Source organism: Diplotaxodon limnothrissa, linkage group LG17, assembly GCF_057381915.1.
Source record: "Diplotaxodon limnothrissa isolate DT_005_m linkage group LG17, D_limnothrissa_male_GT1.1, whole genome shotgun sequence".
In the NCBI taxonomy this organism is placed as follows: domain Eukaryota; kingdom Metazoa; phylum Chordata; class Actinopteri; order Cichliformes; family Cichlidae; genus Diplotaxodon; species Diplotaxodon limnothrissa.
Genome location: NC_140612.1, coordinates 40,361,210 through 40,376,989, shown reverse-complemented (window position 1 = coordinate 40,376,989; position 15,780 = coordinate 40,361,210). Strand labels below are relative to the sequence as shown.

At 44.5% G+C, this 15,780-nt stretch overlaps 1 protein-coding gene across 1 annotated transcript in view; it reads right to left on the bottom strand.

The window, feature by feature from the left end:
- Positions 1-15,780, bottom strand: part of tprb (translocated promoter region b, nuclear basket protein) — a 21,707-nt gene extending 5,927 nt beyond the window's left edge. Inside the window, exons 1-41 of the mRNA XM_085375571.1 lie at positions 15,630-15,780; positions 15,160-15,264; positions 14,975-15,048; positions 14,322-14,418; positions 14,115-14,218; positions 13,835-13,999; positions 13,544-13,636; positions 13,344-13,424; positions 12,847-12,934; positions 12,582-12,722; positions 12,310-12,413; positions 11,984-12,181; positions 11,747-11,854; positions 11,406-11,632; positions 11,133-11,296; positions 10,647-10,789; positions 9,401-9,549; positions 9,082-9,244; positions 8,830-8,964; positions 8,600-8,740; positions 8,337-8,505; positions 7,794-7,960; positions 7,275-7,427; positions 7,070-7,186; positions 6,684-6,887; positions 6,410-6,597; positions 6,168-6,315; positions 5,926-6,063; positions 4,317-4,448; positions 4,058-4,188; positions 3,748-3,958; positions 3,439-3,585; positions 3,123-3,321; positions 2,806-2,999; positions 2,488-2,561; positions 1,982-2,178; positions 1,572-1,856; positions 1,317-1,471; positions 1,142-1,222; positions 695-883; positions 458-607 (exon numbers count right to left, since the gene is read on the bottom strand). Coding sequence (XP_085231697.1) covers positions 458-607; positions 695-883; positions 1,142-1,222; positions 1,317-1,471; positions 1,572-1,856; positions 1,982-2,178; positions 2,488-2,561; positions 2,806-2,999; positions 3,123-3,321; positions 3,439-3,585; positions 3,748-3,958; positions 4,058-4,188; positions 4,317-4,448; positions 5,926-6,063; positions 6,168-6,315; positions 6,410-6,597; positions 6,684-6,887; positions 7,070-7,186; positions 7,275-7,427; positions 7,794-7,960; positions 8,337-8,505; positions 8,600-8,740; positions 8,830-8,964; positions 9,082-9,244; positions 9,401-9,549; positions 10,647-10,789; positions 11,133-11,296; positions 11,406-11,632; positions 11,747-11,854; positions 11,984-12,181; positions 12,310-12,413; positions 12,582-12,722; positions 12,847-12,934; positions 13,344-13,424; positions 13,544-13,636; positions 13,835-13,999; positions 14,115-14,218; positions 14,322-14,418; positions 14,975-15,048; positions 15,160-15,264; positions 15,630-15,780 — 6,060 coding nt within the window. The remainder of the gene's footprint in view (positions 1-457; positions 608-694; positions 884-1,141; positions 1,223-1,316; positions 1,472-1,571; positions 1,857-1,981; positions 2,179-2,487; positions 2,562-2,805; positions 3,000-3,122; positions 3,322-3,438; positions 3,586-3,747; positions 3,959-4,057; positions 4,189-4,316; positions 4,449-5,925; positions 6,064-6,167; positions 6,316-6,409; positions 6,598-6,683; positions 6,888-7,069; positions 7,187-7,274; positions 7,428-7,793; positions 7,961-8,336; positions 8,506-8,599; positions 8,741-8,829; positions 8,965-9,081; positions 9,245-9,400; positions 9,550-10,646; positions 10,790-11,132; positions 11,297-11,405; positions 11,633-11,746; positions 11,855-11,983; positions 12,182-12,309; positions 12,414-12,581; positions 12,723-12,846; positions 12,935-13,343; positions 13,425-13,543; positions 13,637-13,834; positions 14,000-14,114; positions 14,219-14,321; positions 14,419-14,974; positions 15,049-15,159; positions 15,265-15,629) is intronic.

Sequence of the window (15,780 nt, the reverse complement as noted above, 5' to 3'; positions counted from 1 at the left end):
AACAGCATTTTGGCTGGTATAGACTCACAACTCAACTTAGGAATGAACAAAATGCATACAGCATTCATACATTTTAATTTAAAATGTATGCATTTGTATGCATATAAAATATAACACGTGTATCATTATTCCAAAACCTCACACACAAAACTGGAAATCCACACTTAAGCCAAACCTCACACAAAGATTACAAGTAAAAAGCTCGTTAGCTGTTCCCTTGCAGACACTGACTCATCCTACTGAATATGTGCAACGAAGACTCGAGTAAAAATGTAAACAGCTAAAGTCAACACAGGCGCGCAGACAGGACGTTACGACACAGGGGCAGCATGTAAGTGACGGTGAAACGAGAGCGTGTGGAAAAACTGAGTGTGTGAGCGGGAAAGGCAGCGAGTGGGAAGGGTTAACACGGCGTGTGGGTGGCAGAGGTCACAGCTGGAGCTGCAGGTACTCTTACCTCTGTGTCGTCTCCTTCGTAGGGCTCGTTGCAATCGCCGCTGCCCTCGTTGCTGTCCTCTCCTTCCTCTCCCATCTCTCCGTCATCATCATCCTCCTCGTCATCTTCCTCCTCCTCGTCTTCATCTTCTTCATCCTCGTCATCGTAGTCCTGGAAACCGGCAAATTTGTAAGACAAATTTTCACCGTTTTAAATGTCGTCTTTAAAAAAAAAAAAAATTGAACAAAACTGCCGTACCTGCTCTTCGTCTTCGTCTTCCTCCTCTTCTTGTTCTTCGTCACTCTCTGTGTCCGTTACGATAACGATCACTTCCTGCTGCAGTTGTTGCGTGGTCTCGCTTTGGCTCAGGGTAACCTCTTGCTCCATTGTAAGGGACTGGGAGGCTGTGCCTTCATCTCCATCCTCCAGCGTGGAAAACGCCTCCGTCTGCGGGGCGAAAAAGTGACAACGCAAAACATCATGCAAACTAGATATCAGCACAATTCCTGCATGAATGTGACAACATTATCACAAGACTACTTTATGGTACTGCTACAATGGTGAAAACTGTTTTATGGTACAACATTATGAAATCCTCATTGGCAGCTTTGAGATTGAGTCTATTTATTTACTTTTAATCACTGCAAAGATTTAAATGATGGTAATTATCAGCTGATGTACAAAACTAAAAATGTTTGGGCCAACCTGGCTTCCTTCTCCACCGTCTAGACTGTCTGTCGGCACCACTCCCTCGGCCTCAGCGCTATCCTCGGCCAGCACCTCTTCCTACAATCAGAACCGGCGCATCAACATTCGCTCAAATTTAAAACAAACAAACAATCAAAACCATGGAGTTTTATGTGCATCAGTCCAGCCTCACCTCTGGACCCACTCTCTGGATAATGCGCAGCTTCTTTGATATGGGAGCCCGCGAGGTGTCCTCCTGAGTGGCTTCAGTGTCAGTGACCACACTGGCGGTCTCCTCCTCTTCCCGAGGACGCTTGGACATTGCTGATGTCCCCGGTGTTGCTGACACTGGAGAGAAAGTGTGGCTATCGTTGGTTAAAGAATTAAGAAAAAACCTCGTCGTCTAAAACAAAATATCGCCTCGGCTTTCAAAAACATCATCTCTCACCGGTTCCAAACACAGAGGACGACGTTGACGGCCGCTCCACCTGCGAGCTAGGCGTGGCCTCGATCGCCACAGGCGGTGGCTCCTGATTGGCTGGCTCTGTATGGGTCATGCTCTGCTGCTGCGTTGGTTGAACGAATGCGGTGGCCTGTGTCTGGGTCTGCTGCACAGTGAGCATGGGGCTAGCTAAGGTCGTCTGGACGTTGGGGCTGGCGGAGCGCACCGAGCCGCTCGCACTGCCGTACACGGTCACGTGCTCCACTGGTGGCCCTTCAGCTGGCTGCATCACTGTCCAAGAATAAAAATTACAAATACTGCAGGTTTTACCATGACTAAAAAAAACCAAACCTGCGGTTAGTTTCCTACTCACGGACTCGCTAACAGCTCAGCTAAAGCTTTGCCGTTAAACCTACCTTCCTGCGTCTCCACCTGGGTGGTGGGCATGACCGTAGCAGTGGGCGTAGGAGTGGGCACAGGAGCTGGGGTGATCATGGGCCTGATGCTTGCTCTCGGAGTGGGTTTGTTCCCTGGGTTGACGGGCTGTTTACTGGCTGTAGCAACTACAGGTGTAGGCTTAATGTTGGCGGTTGGAGGCTCGGAGGTGCTGGCACTGACGGAGACAAGCATTAGGATGAGTCATTGTTCTCTGGACCTCAAAGATCCACTAAGAAAATGATACTCTCTCCTCCAAAGTCCAGACGTGGCACCTACACTGCCATTTAATTTTGAGATTGCAGAAGTCAGCGGCACGACCAAACGAGTGTCAAACAGCAAAAACTCAGAAAAGTGCAAGTGTGGACCAGCCACCAGTCAAATGAATAAAGTCAGCATTAAGACAAATACAAAACTCACGAAATGCATTGATGCATACTGAGTAAGACTTTTTAAATACTCCTCCATGCTTAAATAGTGCCCCTACCTGCCCCTGTCTGCAGCTGGAGTGGTCTTCAGGCTGATCTGCCTCTGCTCTGTGCTCCTCTGCGGCTCTTGGGTCTAAAAGCACCGAAAGAAAGAAAATGCTCAGAATCAGGACGCCGAACGGTCACTAAACTCGCCGTACTTCTCCAATCCAACATAGTTAAGCCATCAAAATAGAGAACACTGATAAAATAAAGACACAATTTTAGCAACGCTTGCAGATAATCGTGTTTTAGTTGTGTGACACATACCTAAAACATTAAAATATTTATATCACAGCGAACCAGTGTAAGTAGACTAAAGTAAACAACATCCTCACCTTGCTGGGACCTGCCTCAGCTGGCTCATCTCGCTGCTCTTGTCTCTCCTGTTGACCTCGCAGGTCTCGGAGTTCTCGCTCCTGCCGACTCAGACGGCCCTCGTATTGAGACTTCAGAGCGCTCACTCGCACCTCCAGCTCCTCACGCTGCTGTTTTAGCTCCTCGTTTTCCTTCTGCAACTGGTCTTTAGCGCCTGATCATAAATAGCAAAAGTCACAGATTCGAAGTGAGAAGCGATGCTCGTTACGCAGAGCCAAGCGATGTGAGGAAGAGCAAGTAACTGGTAAAAATCAGGAGTTTATGGTAGTCCCCTCACCCATGAGCTGGTTGATCTTCTGCTTGGCACAAACGATGGCTTTCCTGGTCTTCTCCTCCTTCTCAGCCATCTGCTGTCGGAGCGCGTCCTCCTGAGAAGCTTTATCCTGCAGCTCCTGCCGCAGCCTGGTCAGCTCCGTCTGCAGCCGAGATGATTGTTCCTGGGCGTTACGTGCATCGGTCTCACGCTCCGTGACCACCTAAGGTAAGCGTGCAGAATTGTCTAAACACTTGCTTTTTTCCCACCATCCCAAGAACTTTTAGTATAGAGGTTTATCAGCACATATAAAACGGGGGGATTCAGCAAGTTTTCCTACCTTGTTCATGTTCTCCAGCTGTCCTTCTAGGTCTGCACTCCGAGCTTCAGCTTGACTCAGAGAATCTCTGAGGCTCTGCAGCTCCTGAACAGAGGCCTGACGAGCCTCCTCCTCTTGGGATGGGCCTGCCGCGGCCTCAGCTACAAGCTGGAGTACATATGGAGTTAAAGTTTAACCTCAAGGAAGCACAACTGTACTACTGATGAACTAATTTATCACCAGATCGTGATAAATTAAAACACATTTTACAACCACCCACTTTAACTTCAGGCTTTGGATTGAAGTTTAAGCTGTAATGGTAACAAGTACCTTGTCGTGCGCCACCTTAAGCTCATCGTACTGCGTCCTGTAACGCCGTCCGATCTTCTTGATCTGTGCGATGGTTCGCATCTTCTCCTGGAGTTCATGGTTTTTGGTCTCAATCTCCTTCTGCAGCCCGTTCTTGTCTTCGGTTATCTTACTCATACTGTCACGCAAGCTTTGTATTTGGTTCTGTAGGGAAGCTGTAAGATTATTTGTCCTATGGAGAGAAAAGAAGAGAAAACTAAAATGAATGAAGACAGGGGAAGAAAGAACAGACCAGGAGAGCCCAGTTCAGCACCTGTATGTAGTTCCTCACCTGACCACCTCAGATTTAAGTCTGTTGTTTTCCTCATTCAGCTGCTGGATACGTTTGAGATGCGCCTCCTTCTCAGAATGCAGACGCTTGTACTCTTCTGGATCCGAATCTTTCTGCTGACTCACCAAATGCTAGAGCGACATAAGGACAACTAGTCATTCATCTCACAACTTAGAAGTCTGTCTCATGACAAACGTAATTTTTCCCCTTCATATGAAAAATAAAATCTTTTTGTTTATATTTGGGTCTTTGCACCGACCTGAGTACGAGCCTTCCAGCGTTTGATTTCCTCATCCAGCAGCTTCTTCTCTGCCTGCAGCATGCCGCTTTTCTCACTCAGCTCAGAGTTGGCCTGCTGCAGTGGCAAGATGTCCGACTCCAGCTTTTGCACCTGAACACACAAGAGATACTCAGACACTGAGAAGATTTCAAACATAGCTGCCGCTTTGCTGCTGATTTCCTCCACCGAGTTGTCAAGTCTGCAGTTTATGTCTGTCTAGACTGTGTGTGTCTGTTAGGGTTCGGCGATTGAACGAATACGTCGACTATCACCGATAGGCTGAGCCCACTGGCGATCGTTTTTACAAGAGTGACTTATTTATTTGCCCATGAGTACGTTTGCTAATAGTGATGGAGCTAATAGAAGCAGTCAACAGAAAAAACATAATAATAGCACCCTGTTTCATCTGCGAGCAAATGCTTGTTCCTGCAGAAGCTGGTGATAGCCTAGCATACTCAGCACGTACATGTTAATGCAAGTTAGTCGTGTTTGAGTCCTTTGCTCGCACTACACGTCTGCACAAGCGGCACACCGCTTTGGTTACATCCTCAGGTTTACCTCTTTCATCTGGTTTAAAGCCAAAGAAATCCCAAATTGGTGACTTTAGATATTTTTTATTGCTGTCAGCGTTAATGCGCCGTCATCAAGACAAATGCGATTAACAATTAACCCATCTGTGCGCAGATCGAGTCAAAATCCCTGAAATGTCTCCGTCAACGCATTTGTTCACTCTGCGCTCCAGATGTGTTGAGCGCGTTAATAATTTTTAATCGTTAACCGCGTTAACGCTGACAGCCTTAATTTTTTTGGAAATTAGTTCGTCCATGTTTGGACTTCCTCTTGTTAACGCGCAAATCCGTGCATGATTACATTGCTCCGCCCATCAAAAAGTCTGCGCATGTGCGAATATATCGACCGGACTGACGAGTGTCGGTTGAATTTTTTTTTTTTTTTTTTTTTTTACACATCTTCTGTGTTTACATATCTTTGTGGGGACCAACAGCCCTTATGGGGACAAAATCCAGGTCCCCGCGAGTTTGAAAGCATTTTTCAGACTCAAAATGTGGTTTTAGTCTCAGGGCTACAATTAGGTCACGGTTAGGCATCCATTTTTGATGGTTAGGGTGAGCAGCTACGGAAAGCATTATGTCAGTTAGATGACAACACAGTGAGTGTATGTAAGACTATACAGAAATCTGATACGTGGGCACTCATTCACTATAACTCACCCTGTCTGTGAGTTACAGGTGTGAATAGTGATCATAAATTAAGCTGACCATTCAGATTCAACATGTTGGTGTTTTTGGACATTTTTATGGTCACAATAACCTTTGACCACCAAAACTCTTAAAATACGTAGATGTTAACGCAAAATTTGAAATGTACAGAAGACTTTCCAGACTCCACGTAGCATGCACTGATCGTCAAAGGGAAAATAAAATAACGCTCTTCTCGTGGGTGTTGTCAACATCAAATTTAAACACTTGCAATATTTGGATAATCGAGTGGTTATAGTGTACAAATGAGAAACTAATCTCCAGTGCACTGCTGGAGAACATGTGAGATTCAAGTCATCAGTGAGACTGACCTTGGCTTGAGTTTGCTGCAGTTCCTGCTCCATCTTATCCCTCTCTTCTCTCAGACTCTTGTTTGTCTCCAATAGGATGCTCATCGTTTCCGTCTTCTTCATCAGCTCATCGTGCTGAGCCAGGGTCTTCGCTGTCACCTGAAACAGAGTAAAGTGTAAGATAAAGAAAATCCGTAGGTGATCTGCGCGCTCGGTACAGCCGCAAACCAGAAGTTACTGAGTCAACGAGTAAACAAACAAACCTGCATCCTCTCTCGAGCAGCGCTCAAACTGTCCTGCACCTCCTTCAGCTCTCGTTCCAAATGCTCCACCCTCAAACGGTAACGCAAAGTCTCCCCTTGGGCGACCTCAAAACGAGACTCTGAGATCTCCTTCTCCCGACGTACAAACCTGTGATGAACAATGCGGATCAACCGTTCTTAGAAATAGTGAAATCATGATTGTGCAAGAACATCCTGCAGTGTAAGCTAGATAAGCCCGTTACCTGAGAATCTCAAGAAGCTGGTCCTGGGATTTTCCCTCTTCAGTCAAAGATATGTTGAGGGAACTTTCACTGGCAGCACGCTGCAAATTATCTGCCATCTTGCTGCTCATGGCCTGGATCTGCTCATGAAGGAGGGTGTTCTGCCTTTGCAGCTCCTCATAGCGGCTCTCCATCTTGGACATCTCCTCCTGTCAGACGAGTTAAGACGAATTAAAACATATCATAATATATCTAACATAACATATCTAATCTATTTATGTAATGTAAAACAAACCTTGAGGATCTTCTCTTGCTCCTCCCATGACACTCTGGCCTCCAGTAGCTCAGCACTGATCCTCTGCTCTCTCTCCCCCAGCTGGTGTTTGAGCTCTGCAGCCTGCAGGACCTGGGCTTTAGCTGCCTGCAGGGCTTCCACGTCCGCTGCGTGCAGCATCATCTCCCGCTCATATTTATCTTGAGCTTCAGCTGCCAGTTTAACCTTGAAGAGCAAAAGAAGGTTTGGAGTCAATCTCTGCATATCAGAGTTTCTCAACATTTCTTCCCCTCTCCCCACAAATTACTTCATATTTTTGATTTTTACCTGCATTAAGTGACCTCAAACCAGAATATTCCACACTTGGATTATTTTCCTCCATGTAATATTTTATTATGACTGCTTACCTGATCTTGGCAGTCCTTAATAGCCTGCTGTTTCTGGGCTTCAACGACTGCAACCTGCTGTAGCGCTGCCTGGTGGTCTGCCTGGGCACTGCTAAGACTTCTCTTCAGGTCATTTATCTAACACAAACAAACAAAAATGTTTCCAGTAACAGAAACAAGTAAACGCATTTTTCACTTGTGCCTGGTTATAACAAGGCTTTCGTACTTGTTCCTCCAGAGCAGCCAGGACACTCTTCTTCTGCTCCTTCAGGTCTTGCTTCTCTTTCTCTGCTTGCAGAAGCTTCTCTTCGAGTCTGCAGCGCTGCTCCTCGGCCTCCTTCATACGGCCTTCAATGGATGAGCGCGCCTGCTCCGTCACCTGGTTGTCACACACGTCACATTACATTTAGAAAAACAAAACATTTACGTGATTTTTAAAACTTAACGTGCCAAATTTGTAATTGTTGAGACGATCTCAACCCTGATCATTGTGTACACCAATAATAAATAATATTGAGCTGCCTCGTGGCTACTTTTTAACTTTCATACAGTAACAGACTGTGAAGCTTCTTGAATCACATCTGTATCGTCTGTACTTTCATATAAAGTTACAATGTCAACATAAACTAAAACAACTTTTTATTTGATTAACAGCAACAACCCTTTGAATGTTTTCCACTTTCATATTTTTTGTCCTATTTGGATGTTTTATGAGCTGACGTTGTTTCACGATCGAGCCCCCAACCTGTTTCTCGTTCTCCAGCGATTCCTCGAGGCTCTGAGCCATCGCTTGGTACTGCTCCATGCTGGATGTGGTGGCCCGGAGGCTCTCTGCAAGCTCTTCAACCCGCGTTTCAGCAAGCTGCAGGTGGCCTCGTAGGTCCTCTCTGTCTTGATCTGAACCAGGCAGGCCTGCAAGCGAGTAAAGCATTTTGAAGTGGTTGTGTGAGAAAGGGGGACGCAAATGTGCACTAATCAAATATACCAATTAAGTTTGAAGAACCTGTGCTTAAGTTCCCACAGATTTTCAAAAGGAGCGCGGTTTTAGACATTGAGTGCAACACTCAGGCTTTTAAAAGTTCAGATAAAACTGGAACATCTGAGCAATTTACTTGCGTCTCAAACATTCAAACTAGAACGTAGGATCCAAAAGAATGACGACGCTAAACATGCCTCGTGGTACTTCATGACATCCCGACAACATACAAAGAATTTAGGTTTGTACGTGTCTGGATTTTATTGTGAATGTTAGTTTAACTTCTTCTGTCTGTAAACATTTAATGCCGACCTCTGCCGATCGGTGTAGAGGGGGAGCTCAGGATGTGACGCCCTTCGATGCTGCCTTGCTGCATCCTGAGGGTGTTGAGCTCAGACTCGGCGGCATGAAGTTGTTCCTTTGTTTTTTGGTGTAAGGCGACTTGTGTCTCCAACTGCCTCTTTGCATCCATTAACTGAATCTGTGCATATGAAAAAAAGAAAATCATTAGCACTATATCTGCATCCTTCTCTGGCCTACAAAAGATGATAGAAACTGTTTTATTGGATGCCTACTTCCTGGTTTCTGCTGAGCAGGTGGCGCTGCTCCACTTCTTGTTCAAGCCTCTTCTGTAGCTGGGAGATCTCTCGCTCCTGTTTCTCTAGCTGGCTGTTCAGACGCTGACGTGTGTCGACCTCAGAGCGCTCCAGAGTGGCCTAAAAGAACAGAAAAGGTAACGTTAATTTTGTTTACGTGAAGATGTGACAGTCAGACACTGACAGAAAAAAAAACAACCTCAGATTACCTGAATAGCCTGGAGGTTGGTCAGCAGCAGGTTTTGGCTCTGCTGCTGGCTCAGAATCGTCTCTTTCTCCTGACTCAGCCGGGACTCGACCAGCTTCAGCATGTCTCTCTCCTTACGCAAGTTCTCAGCACGGCCCTGAAAAGGTGGATGAGATTCAGTTCACAGTACGTGTCTCAGTATATCCTGGAGCAGGGACACGTCCAACTCCAAAGTGATCCGAAGCACAAATATGACACTGGATACGGGGCAAACCTCAGCCATGGCGAGTTTCTCCTTGGACTCTTTAAGATCCTCATTCAACGTGTGGACGGTCTGTTCAAGCTTTTGTGTGGCAGCCTCCATCTTCTGTCCTTTCTCTCTCAGTGAAGCAATCTCCTTCCTGTAGCCCTCGACATTGTCCTGCAGCATCTCGTACCTGAGAGCGTAAAAAGCTGACGTCACTTCTGCTGACTGATGTCCTTGTGATTAAATGTTTGATTTTAACAGTGGACATTTCCCCTGAAAAGTTCACATGCTCCCAAGTTCTGTTCCTGCTACACCCCCCCCCCCACACACACTTTTTTTAAATTACCTTTTGGAAGCAAACTCTAGCTGTGTGGATATCTTGGCATTCTGGGAGCGGAGCTCCGAGAGCTGTTCCTGGAGTTTCTCGTTCTGTTCGGTCATCGCCTTCTCGCTCTCCGCGCGCTCCTTCTTATAGGTGGAGAAGACGTCCTGCAACTGCAAAGAAACCAGACATTTTATTTACTTTGATAGAGGTGTTAGTAAATAAATAAATACAATTTTATTTCTATAGCACCTTTCTAGACAGAATCACAAAGTGCTGCACATAAGATAACAAATAATAAAAGGGTAAAACAGACAATATAAAACAGGCAGAAATTTAACCAAAAACAGTTTTAAAAAGGTGAGTTTTGAGTTGTTTTTTTTAAAAACAACGACCGAGTCCACAGATCTTAATGTCTGAGGGAGAGAGTCCACAGTCTCGGGGCCACTGTGGCAAAAGCTCCGTCACCCTTAATTCTCATCTTAGTCTGTTTTATAGCAAGTAAGCCCTGATCAGATGACCTCAGGGACCTGCTGGGGACGTAAGGCTGTAGCAGATCGGAGATGTAGGCTGGTGCCAGTCTATGCAAGGCTCTAAATGTCAAGACCAGGATCTTAAAATGAACTCTAAATTCAACAGGAAGCCAGTGTAGCTGAAACAGCAACGGTGTCACATGAGAATACTTGGAGGATTTTGTCAAAAGTCTAGCTGCAGCGTTTTGCACAACCTGCAGACGATCCAGAGAACCTTTGCTTAGACACATGAACAAAGAGTTACAACAGTCCAAGCGTGAGGAAATAAGTGCATGTATAGCTATCTCCAGTTCAGGGCGAGATAAAATAGGGCTTAACTTAGCCACATTTCTTAAATAATAAAAAGCGAGTCAAAAGTGACACCTAAATTCCTGATAGAGGATTTAACATACACAGAAAGAGGACCAAGGGCTTTCACTATCTGGGATACAAATCTGTCCGGAGCACATATGAGGACTTCAGTTTTCCCTCGTTGAGTTGGTGGAAATTTACAGCCATCCAACGTTTGATAGAATCTAAGCAGTCATTTAAAAGCCAATAAAGTCTGCCAATAAACACACTGCTGTCTGTGATTCAGAGACCTACAAACGTCTTTATGTGGGCACTGCGCCATCTGGTGGCCAGCACGAGCAACACGATGCAAAGTCCCAAGCTTTTAATGAAGAAAAGAAATAAAAGAATAAAATAAAAGAAATAAATATTTTCAGTTTCCGTCTTGTGAGGCAAATTTAGCTCACCTGTCGCAGAGCCGCCTTGGCCTCCAACGCCTCAGCAGACTCTGTGGCCATGGAAACAAGAGCGGTGGGTGTTCCTGCGGTGGGAGTGGCCGCGGGGGAACGACGTGGGGTAGACGTCAGGGAGAATTCTTCAGTTGGTGTACCTGGTGGATAAACAATCAAATATTCATCCGTGCTCTTCTGCTTATCCTTTTCAGGGTCGCGGGAGGGCGGAGAGGCAGCGCAGACCCTGGACAGGTCGCCAGTCTGTCACAGGGCGAACACAGAGGCAGACATTCGATTCGCTCTCACCTATCGGCAATTTAGAGTTTCCAGTTAACACTAACTGCATGTCTTTGCACTGTGGGAGGAAGCCAGAGCGAACAACATGCAAACTCAAATATTCAAATTCTGTGTAACGTGTAAAACTGCTGTGAAATTAGTGTATCGAATTCTATAAACAGTATTCGTTTATGATTTTCAAGATGCAAGTGTTCACGTTCTTACCTTGTTGTGGGAAGTTGACTCCGGTCGCCTGAGCCAGTAAGACTCGGTACATGTCCCTCTGCCTCACAATGGACTCGGTCATCTTTATCTGCTGGCTGCGTTGCTCTCTCAAAGACTCCAGCTCAGCCTGGGCCTTCCCCAAACTCTGCTCCAGCTCCCCGTGCCTGAGACAGTTCATTGTGGGGGAAAAAGGTGAGATAATATTTTAGGTCAGATGCAAAACTCTGGCTAAATAAATACATTTTAAAAAAGCCATTAAACATTGTAACATACTTATTGCCGGTAGCCTCAAACTCCTCCTTCTCCTGGGCTTCACTGAGATCTCTGAGGGCCGCAAGAAGACGCTGGTTCTGCTTCTGAAGCTCCTCCACACTACGGAAAGTCACCAAGTGTTGGCTGATCACCTCTGACGTGCTGCTGACATCAGCTGAGCTCACCTCCTCCTCGTGAATCACGTGGTTCCCACGAGCTTCTTCGAGCTCAATCAGCAGCACGCGAACCTAGAAGAAACGATAAGGGGTAGTAGAGAAATTTTATTTGAGTGATTTGATTATTTCGGTCATTATTTTGAAGACTGACAAAGTTTATCCACACAAAGAAAAGGACGAACCCACCTGCTGAGCCATGTCAGCGAGCTGAAGCTCAAATCTCTGATTGTCTCTCTCCAGGACCGAGGAGCGCTTGTTGGCCTCGTCGGCCTCGCTCTGCAGGCGGTGAACCTCCTGTAACAAACGTGAACGGAAAGCTCGAGCGTTGCTTGTTATTAGCAGTCACTGTTTACGGTTTTCTTGTCAATTAAAAAGCAGCAAAAATCTATTTGATTACGCAAACAACGCGGCTCCATTACAAACCTTAACAGCCTGCTCCAGCTTGGCAGAAAGGCTGGCCACTGATTTCTGCATGCGCTCATGCTCATCCCTCTGCCTTTTCAGGATGGGGGCTTTCGCTTCCACTTCCTGCACAATGTCGTCCAGATACTTGTTGACTCGCTTGTTCTCCAACCGCTCCAACTGCAGCTGCTCCTGGCTCTCCACGTATGCTGTATACAACTGAAGACGTGATAATCAAACATCTTGTTGTTAGTTCAACACACGTCGGTAAGAAATCCGAACAAGCAAGACACACAACTCTAGAGTAATGAAATTTGTAATGAAACTTAACCCTGAGCTGTACGCACCTCAGTCAGCTTCATACCAGGTTTTATCTTGGATATAGCAGCGGCTGTTGGAGACATTGTTGTCATTTGCTCTTCTGTCAGAATGGATGTTGAGGCAACAGGGCCTGGACAGACAAAGAGAAAGTTCAAATGATCACATTAAATATAAATAAATAAATAAAATAAATCCACGCAAGGCTTGGCTGAAGTTCCAGAAAATTAATTTTGCATTGCCTACAAATAATCAGCATGTCAATGAAATGAAGACAGGAATAAAAATCAACTCCACTGACCTCTAAGTTTGGAACTTGACAGCAGTTCATTGGCATTGTCCAGCTCCTTCTCAAGGCCCTGAATCCTGTCCTTTAGCTCACCGACAGTTTTGTCTGTGACGCCATTCATTTCCTGCAACTTATCCTCGAGAGCCTTGTTGGCTGTCAAGGAGGGAAGAAAAACAAAGACTCTAAAATCCCAACAACCTGCAACTACACGAGCAAACAAACTGAACATCTTCTGTCCTTCTAGGATAGAAAACATGATTACAGAGGAGCCTTTTACCTTCACCGGCATCTTTCAGCAGCTTGTGCAGCTCCTCCACCGCCTGACTCAGCTCTTTGCTTTTGGCCTCAGAATCTGCAGCTGCTCCCTGCCAGAATAAACGGTGAAGTATAACAAACACCGGCAAAGAAGCCGAGCAAATACATGCAGGCAAAAGCTTAAGCACTGTCATTTTAATTAAATATGTAAACACTCAAAGATTATGTTTTTAAATCACAAGTTCCTTATAACAATTTTATTGAGCCAAGAACACACAAACAATAATTAACCGGCATCTGTGGGTCAGCAAAGAAAGAATTTCATTGCACAAAGAAATGACTTTTCTCTTGTGACACATGACAATAAACACTTTGAATCTTTGAATTTGAATCCTGGTAACAAATTTAGAAGTTGTTGATCACGGGCGCTACAATCATAACGTAACGTAATAATTTACCAATGCAAACTTGGAAATAATGGTACCACACCACATGGTTTCATTTTGCACGTGTACATACCTTGTGTAAATTGCAAAGCTTAATGTTGGTATTGAGCTCATTTCGTAACTTCTCCTCCATGCTGGTGTGTTGCTCCTTGGCCTAAAACAAGTTCAAATCCAACCATTCATTTTCACTCCGAGTGCCTTCATTATAATGTAAGTTTACATAATACCAAAGGGTTTGATTAAAAAGGAATTACTGTCTGCAAACAGACATACTTCTTTGAGTTTGCTGATCATCTCCTCATTTTGTTTCTGAAGGTTCTCGTTTGATGTCTTCAGACTGGTCACTTGATCTTGGAGTTTTTTCATCTAGAAATCACAAATGGCATCAGATGACAAGTCAAATAAGGTTCTACACAGTCTCAAAATAAATAACTGCCTACACTCAAGGCACAATGAGCACTGAGATCAAAGTAACAAACCAAGACTATCGCGACAAACTTCTTCAGACATAAACATCCCAAAGAAAAAACAAAAAAACCAAAATCAACAAAAAAAGGGACTTGCCTCATCTTCTTTATTCTCCAGGGAACACTTCAGCTCCAGGATCTCGTTACCCTTCTGCCGGGACAGGGACAGCAGGTCCTCACTCTTGGCCTTCAGCTCCTCGTTAAGCCAAGCTGTCTGGCTGTTCAGCAGCTCTTTCTCTTGTTCCATTCGCTTCTCCTTATACTAGAATAGATGACAACTTCAATCAGTGATCTGCTGATAACCGCAGAAAACAGAAAACAACTTTCTCTCGCAGGTGGTGTTAAGATATTAAATCTACATGAAAATATCAACTCACTTTGATGTTGACTTCAGCTGCTTCGAGATCATCCAACTTCATCTGCAGGGTCATCTTTGACGAGTTCACTTCCACCAACTTATCATTGAGTTGCCTCAGGTCATCTGGAAGAGCAAAAGAAATGACTCTGTTATGTAGAGGTGAGATTTTACATTTACAATATAGATGCAATACATATGAAGTTATATAAAAATGTTCTTTTCATACCATTTAAGTTCTCCACTTCTAAGGATCTCCTTTCCAGTGTTCGCACAAGTTCTCGCTTTTCTGCCTCCAATTCATCTTTGGCTTTGGACAGCACAGTCTAAACAAATGCATGAATTTAAACAGAGTGCTTAGTGTTATAATACTTACAAATTAAGCACATCTTAAATCCTTAAAGCATCCAAAGCAGTTTAGTAACGCAGACATTCCCTCTTTACACATATATTTTCATTATCAAGAAACTTCTACAAGGTGCATGAGTGCAAAAGGGGAGGGGCTGGTCACGTTAAGAGATCTGATTGGTCAATCCAGTGTTATTAATGAAAATGAAGGAATGGGCTCCTTTTATATTAAACGTGGAAGTTATGGCATAAGCGCAAGTAGGATTTAAATCTTGGGTGTCAAACTGTGTTAAACCTTTTTCTATTGTTATGTTTGATTTGATCACCTGCCTACGTACAGTTTTTACAAACATTCTTGCTAAAAAACGCTTGATTGTTCTAAAACTGTTCGTAATTACTCTGAACCTCACACCAACAGCAATAATAAATGCTCAGGCTCCAGAGGACATGACCACTGCAGTTCCCGATAGACTAAAATAAATTAGAAACATTCTTTAACACAAAGCGGTTATCGGTGATTTTCGGATTCCCTACCTGCTCTGATGACAACCTCTGTTGTGCAGATTCATATTCTCGGTTCTTCTCGCGAACACTTTGGAGTTCCTCTCCTTCAGGAAAAAAAAAAAGAAAGTTAGCAGAAAGAATAAAGGTCAACATTGTGGAGTCATAAGTGGAATCAGTCCGAGTCCGATCAGAAAACCTAAATATATTATTCTCACCAAGTCTGTTAAACTCATCTTTGAGTTTAAGATGTTCTTGAGTGTGAGACAGGAAGTCTTCTTGACATTGGGAAAGCTGTTTAACTTTTTCGAAGAACTGTTGCTCTGTAACAAGAAGGTAAACAAAAACAGCTAAGACAAGAAGACAGAATCATCGCCTTCTTGCTTTATTTACATCTTGTTTGCTATGAAAAGCAGTGGTTAGCTCAGAGGGTTAACTAGTGCTAGCATTAGCTAGCATCTCGTTCTTGTTATTGGAAAAGCGCAGGTTCATCGCTTGATAGCTTTAATCAACATTTTAAAGCCCCTGACGGACAAATGAAGTAACAAACAAAGGACGGTTAGTATGTTCAGTACGTTCAAACTTCTGAGGTTTAACATTGCACGGTTTAAAACGGGCATGCATGCACTGTAAGCAAAGCCAAACACTTTAGCACAGCTAGCTATCAGGATAACAGGGAATAACTTACCGCTGTCAACCCGGAATTGCTCGTGTTGGGCTTTTAATGAATCGATTTCATACCGCAGATCAGAAACTATTTTCTCGAGTTTACTTTGAATTGTTTTTGGTAGCTTGGCTAGTTCGGAAGCCTCCAACTCCTGTTGCAGGAGTGCCGCCAT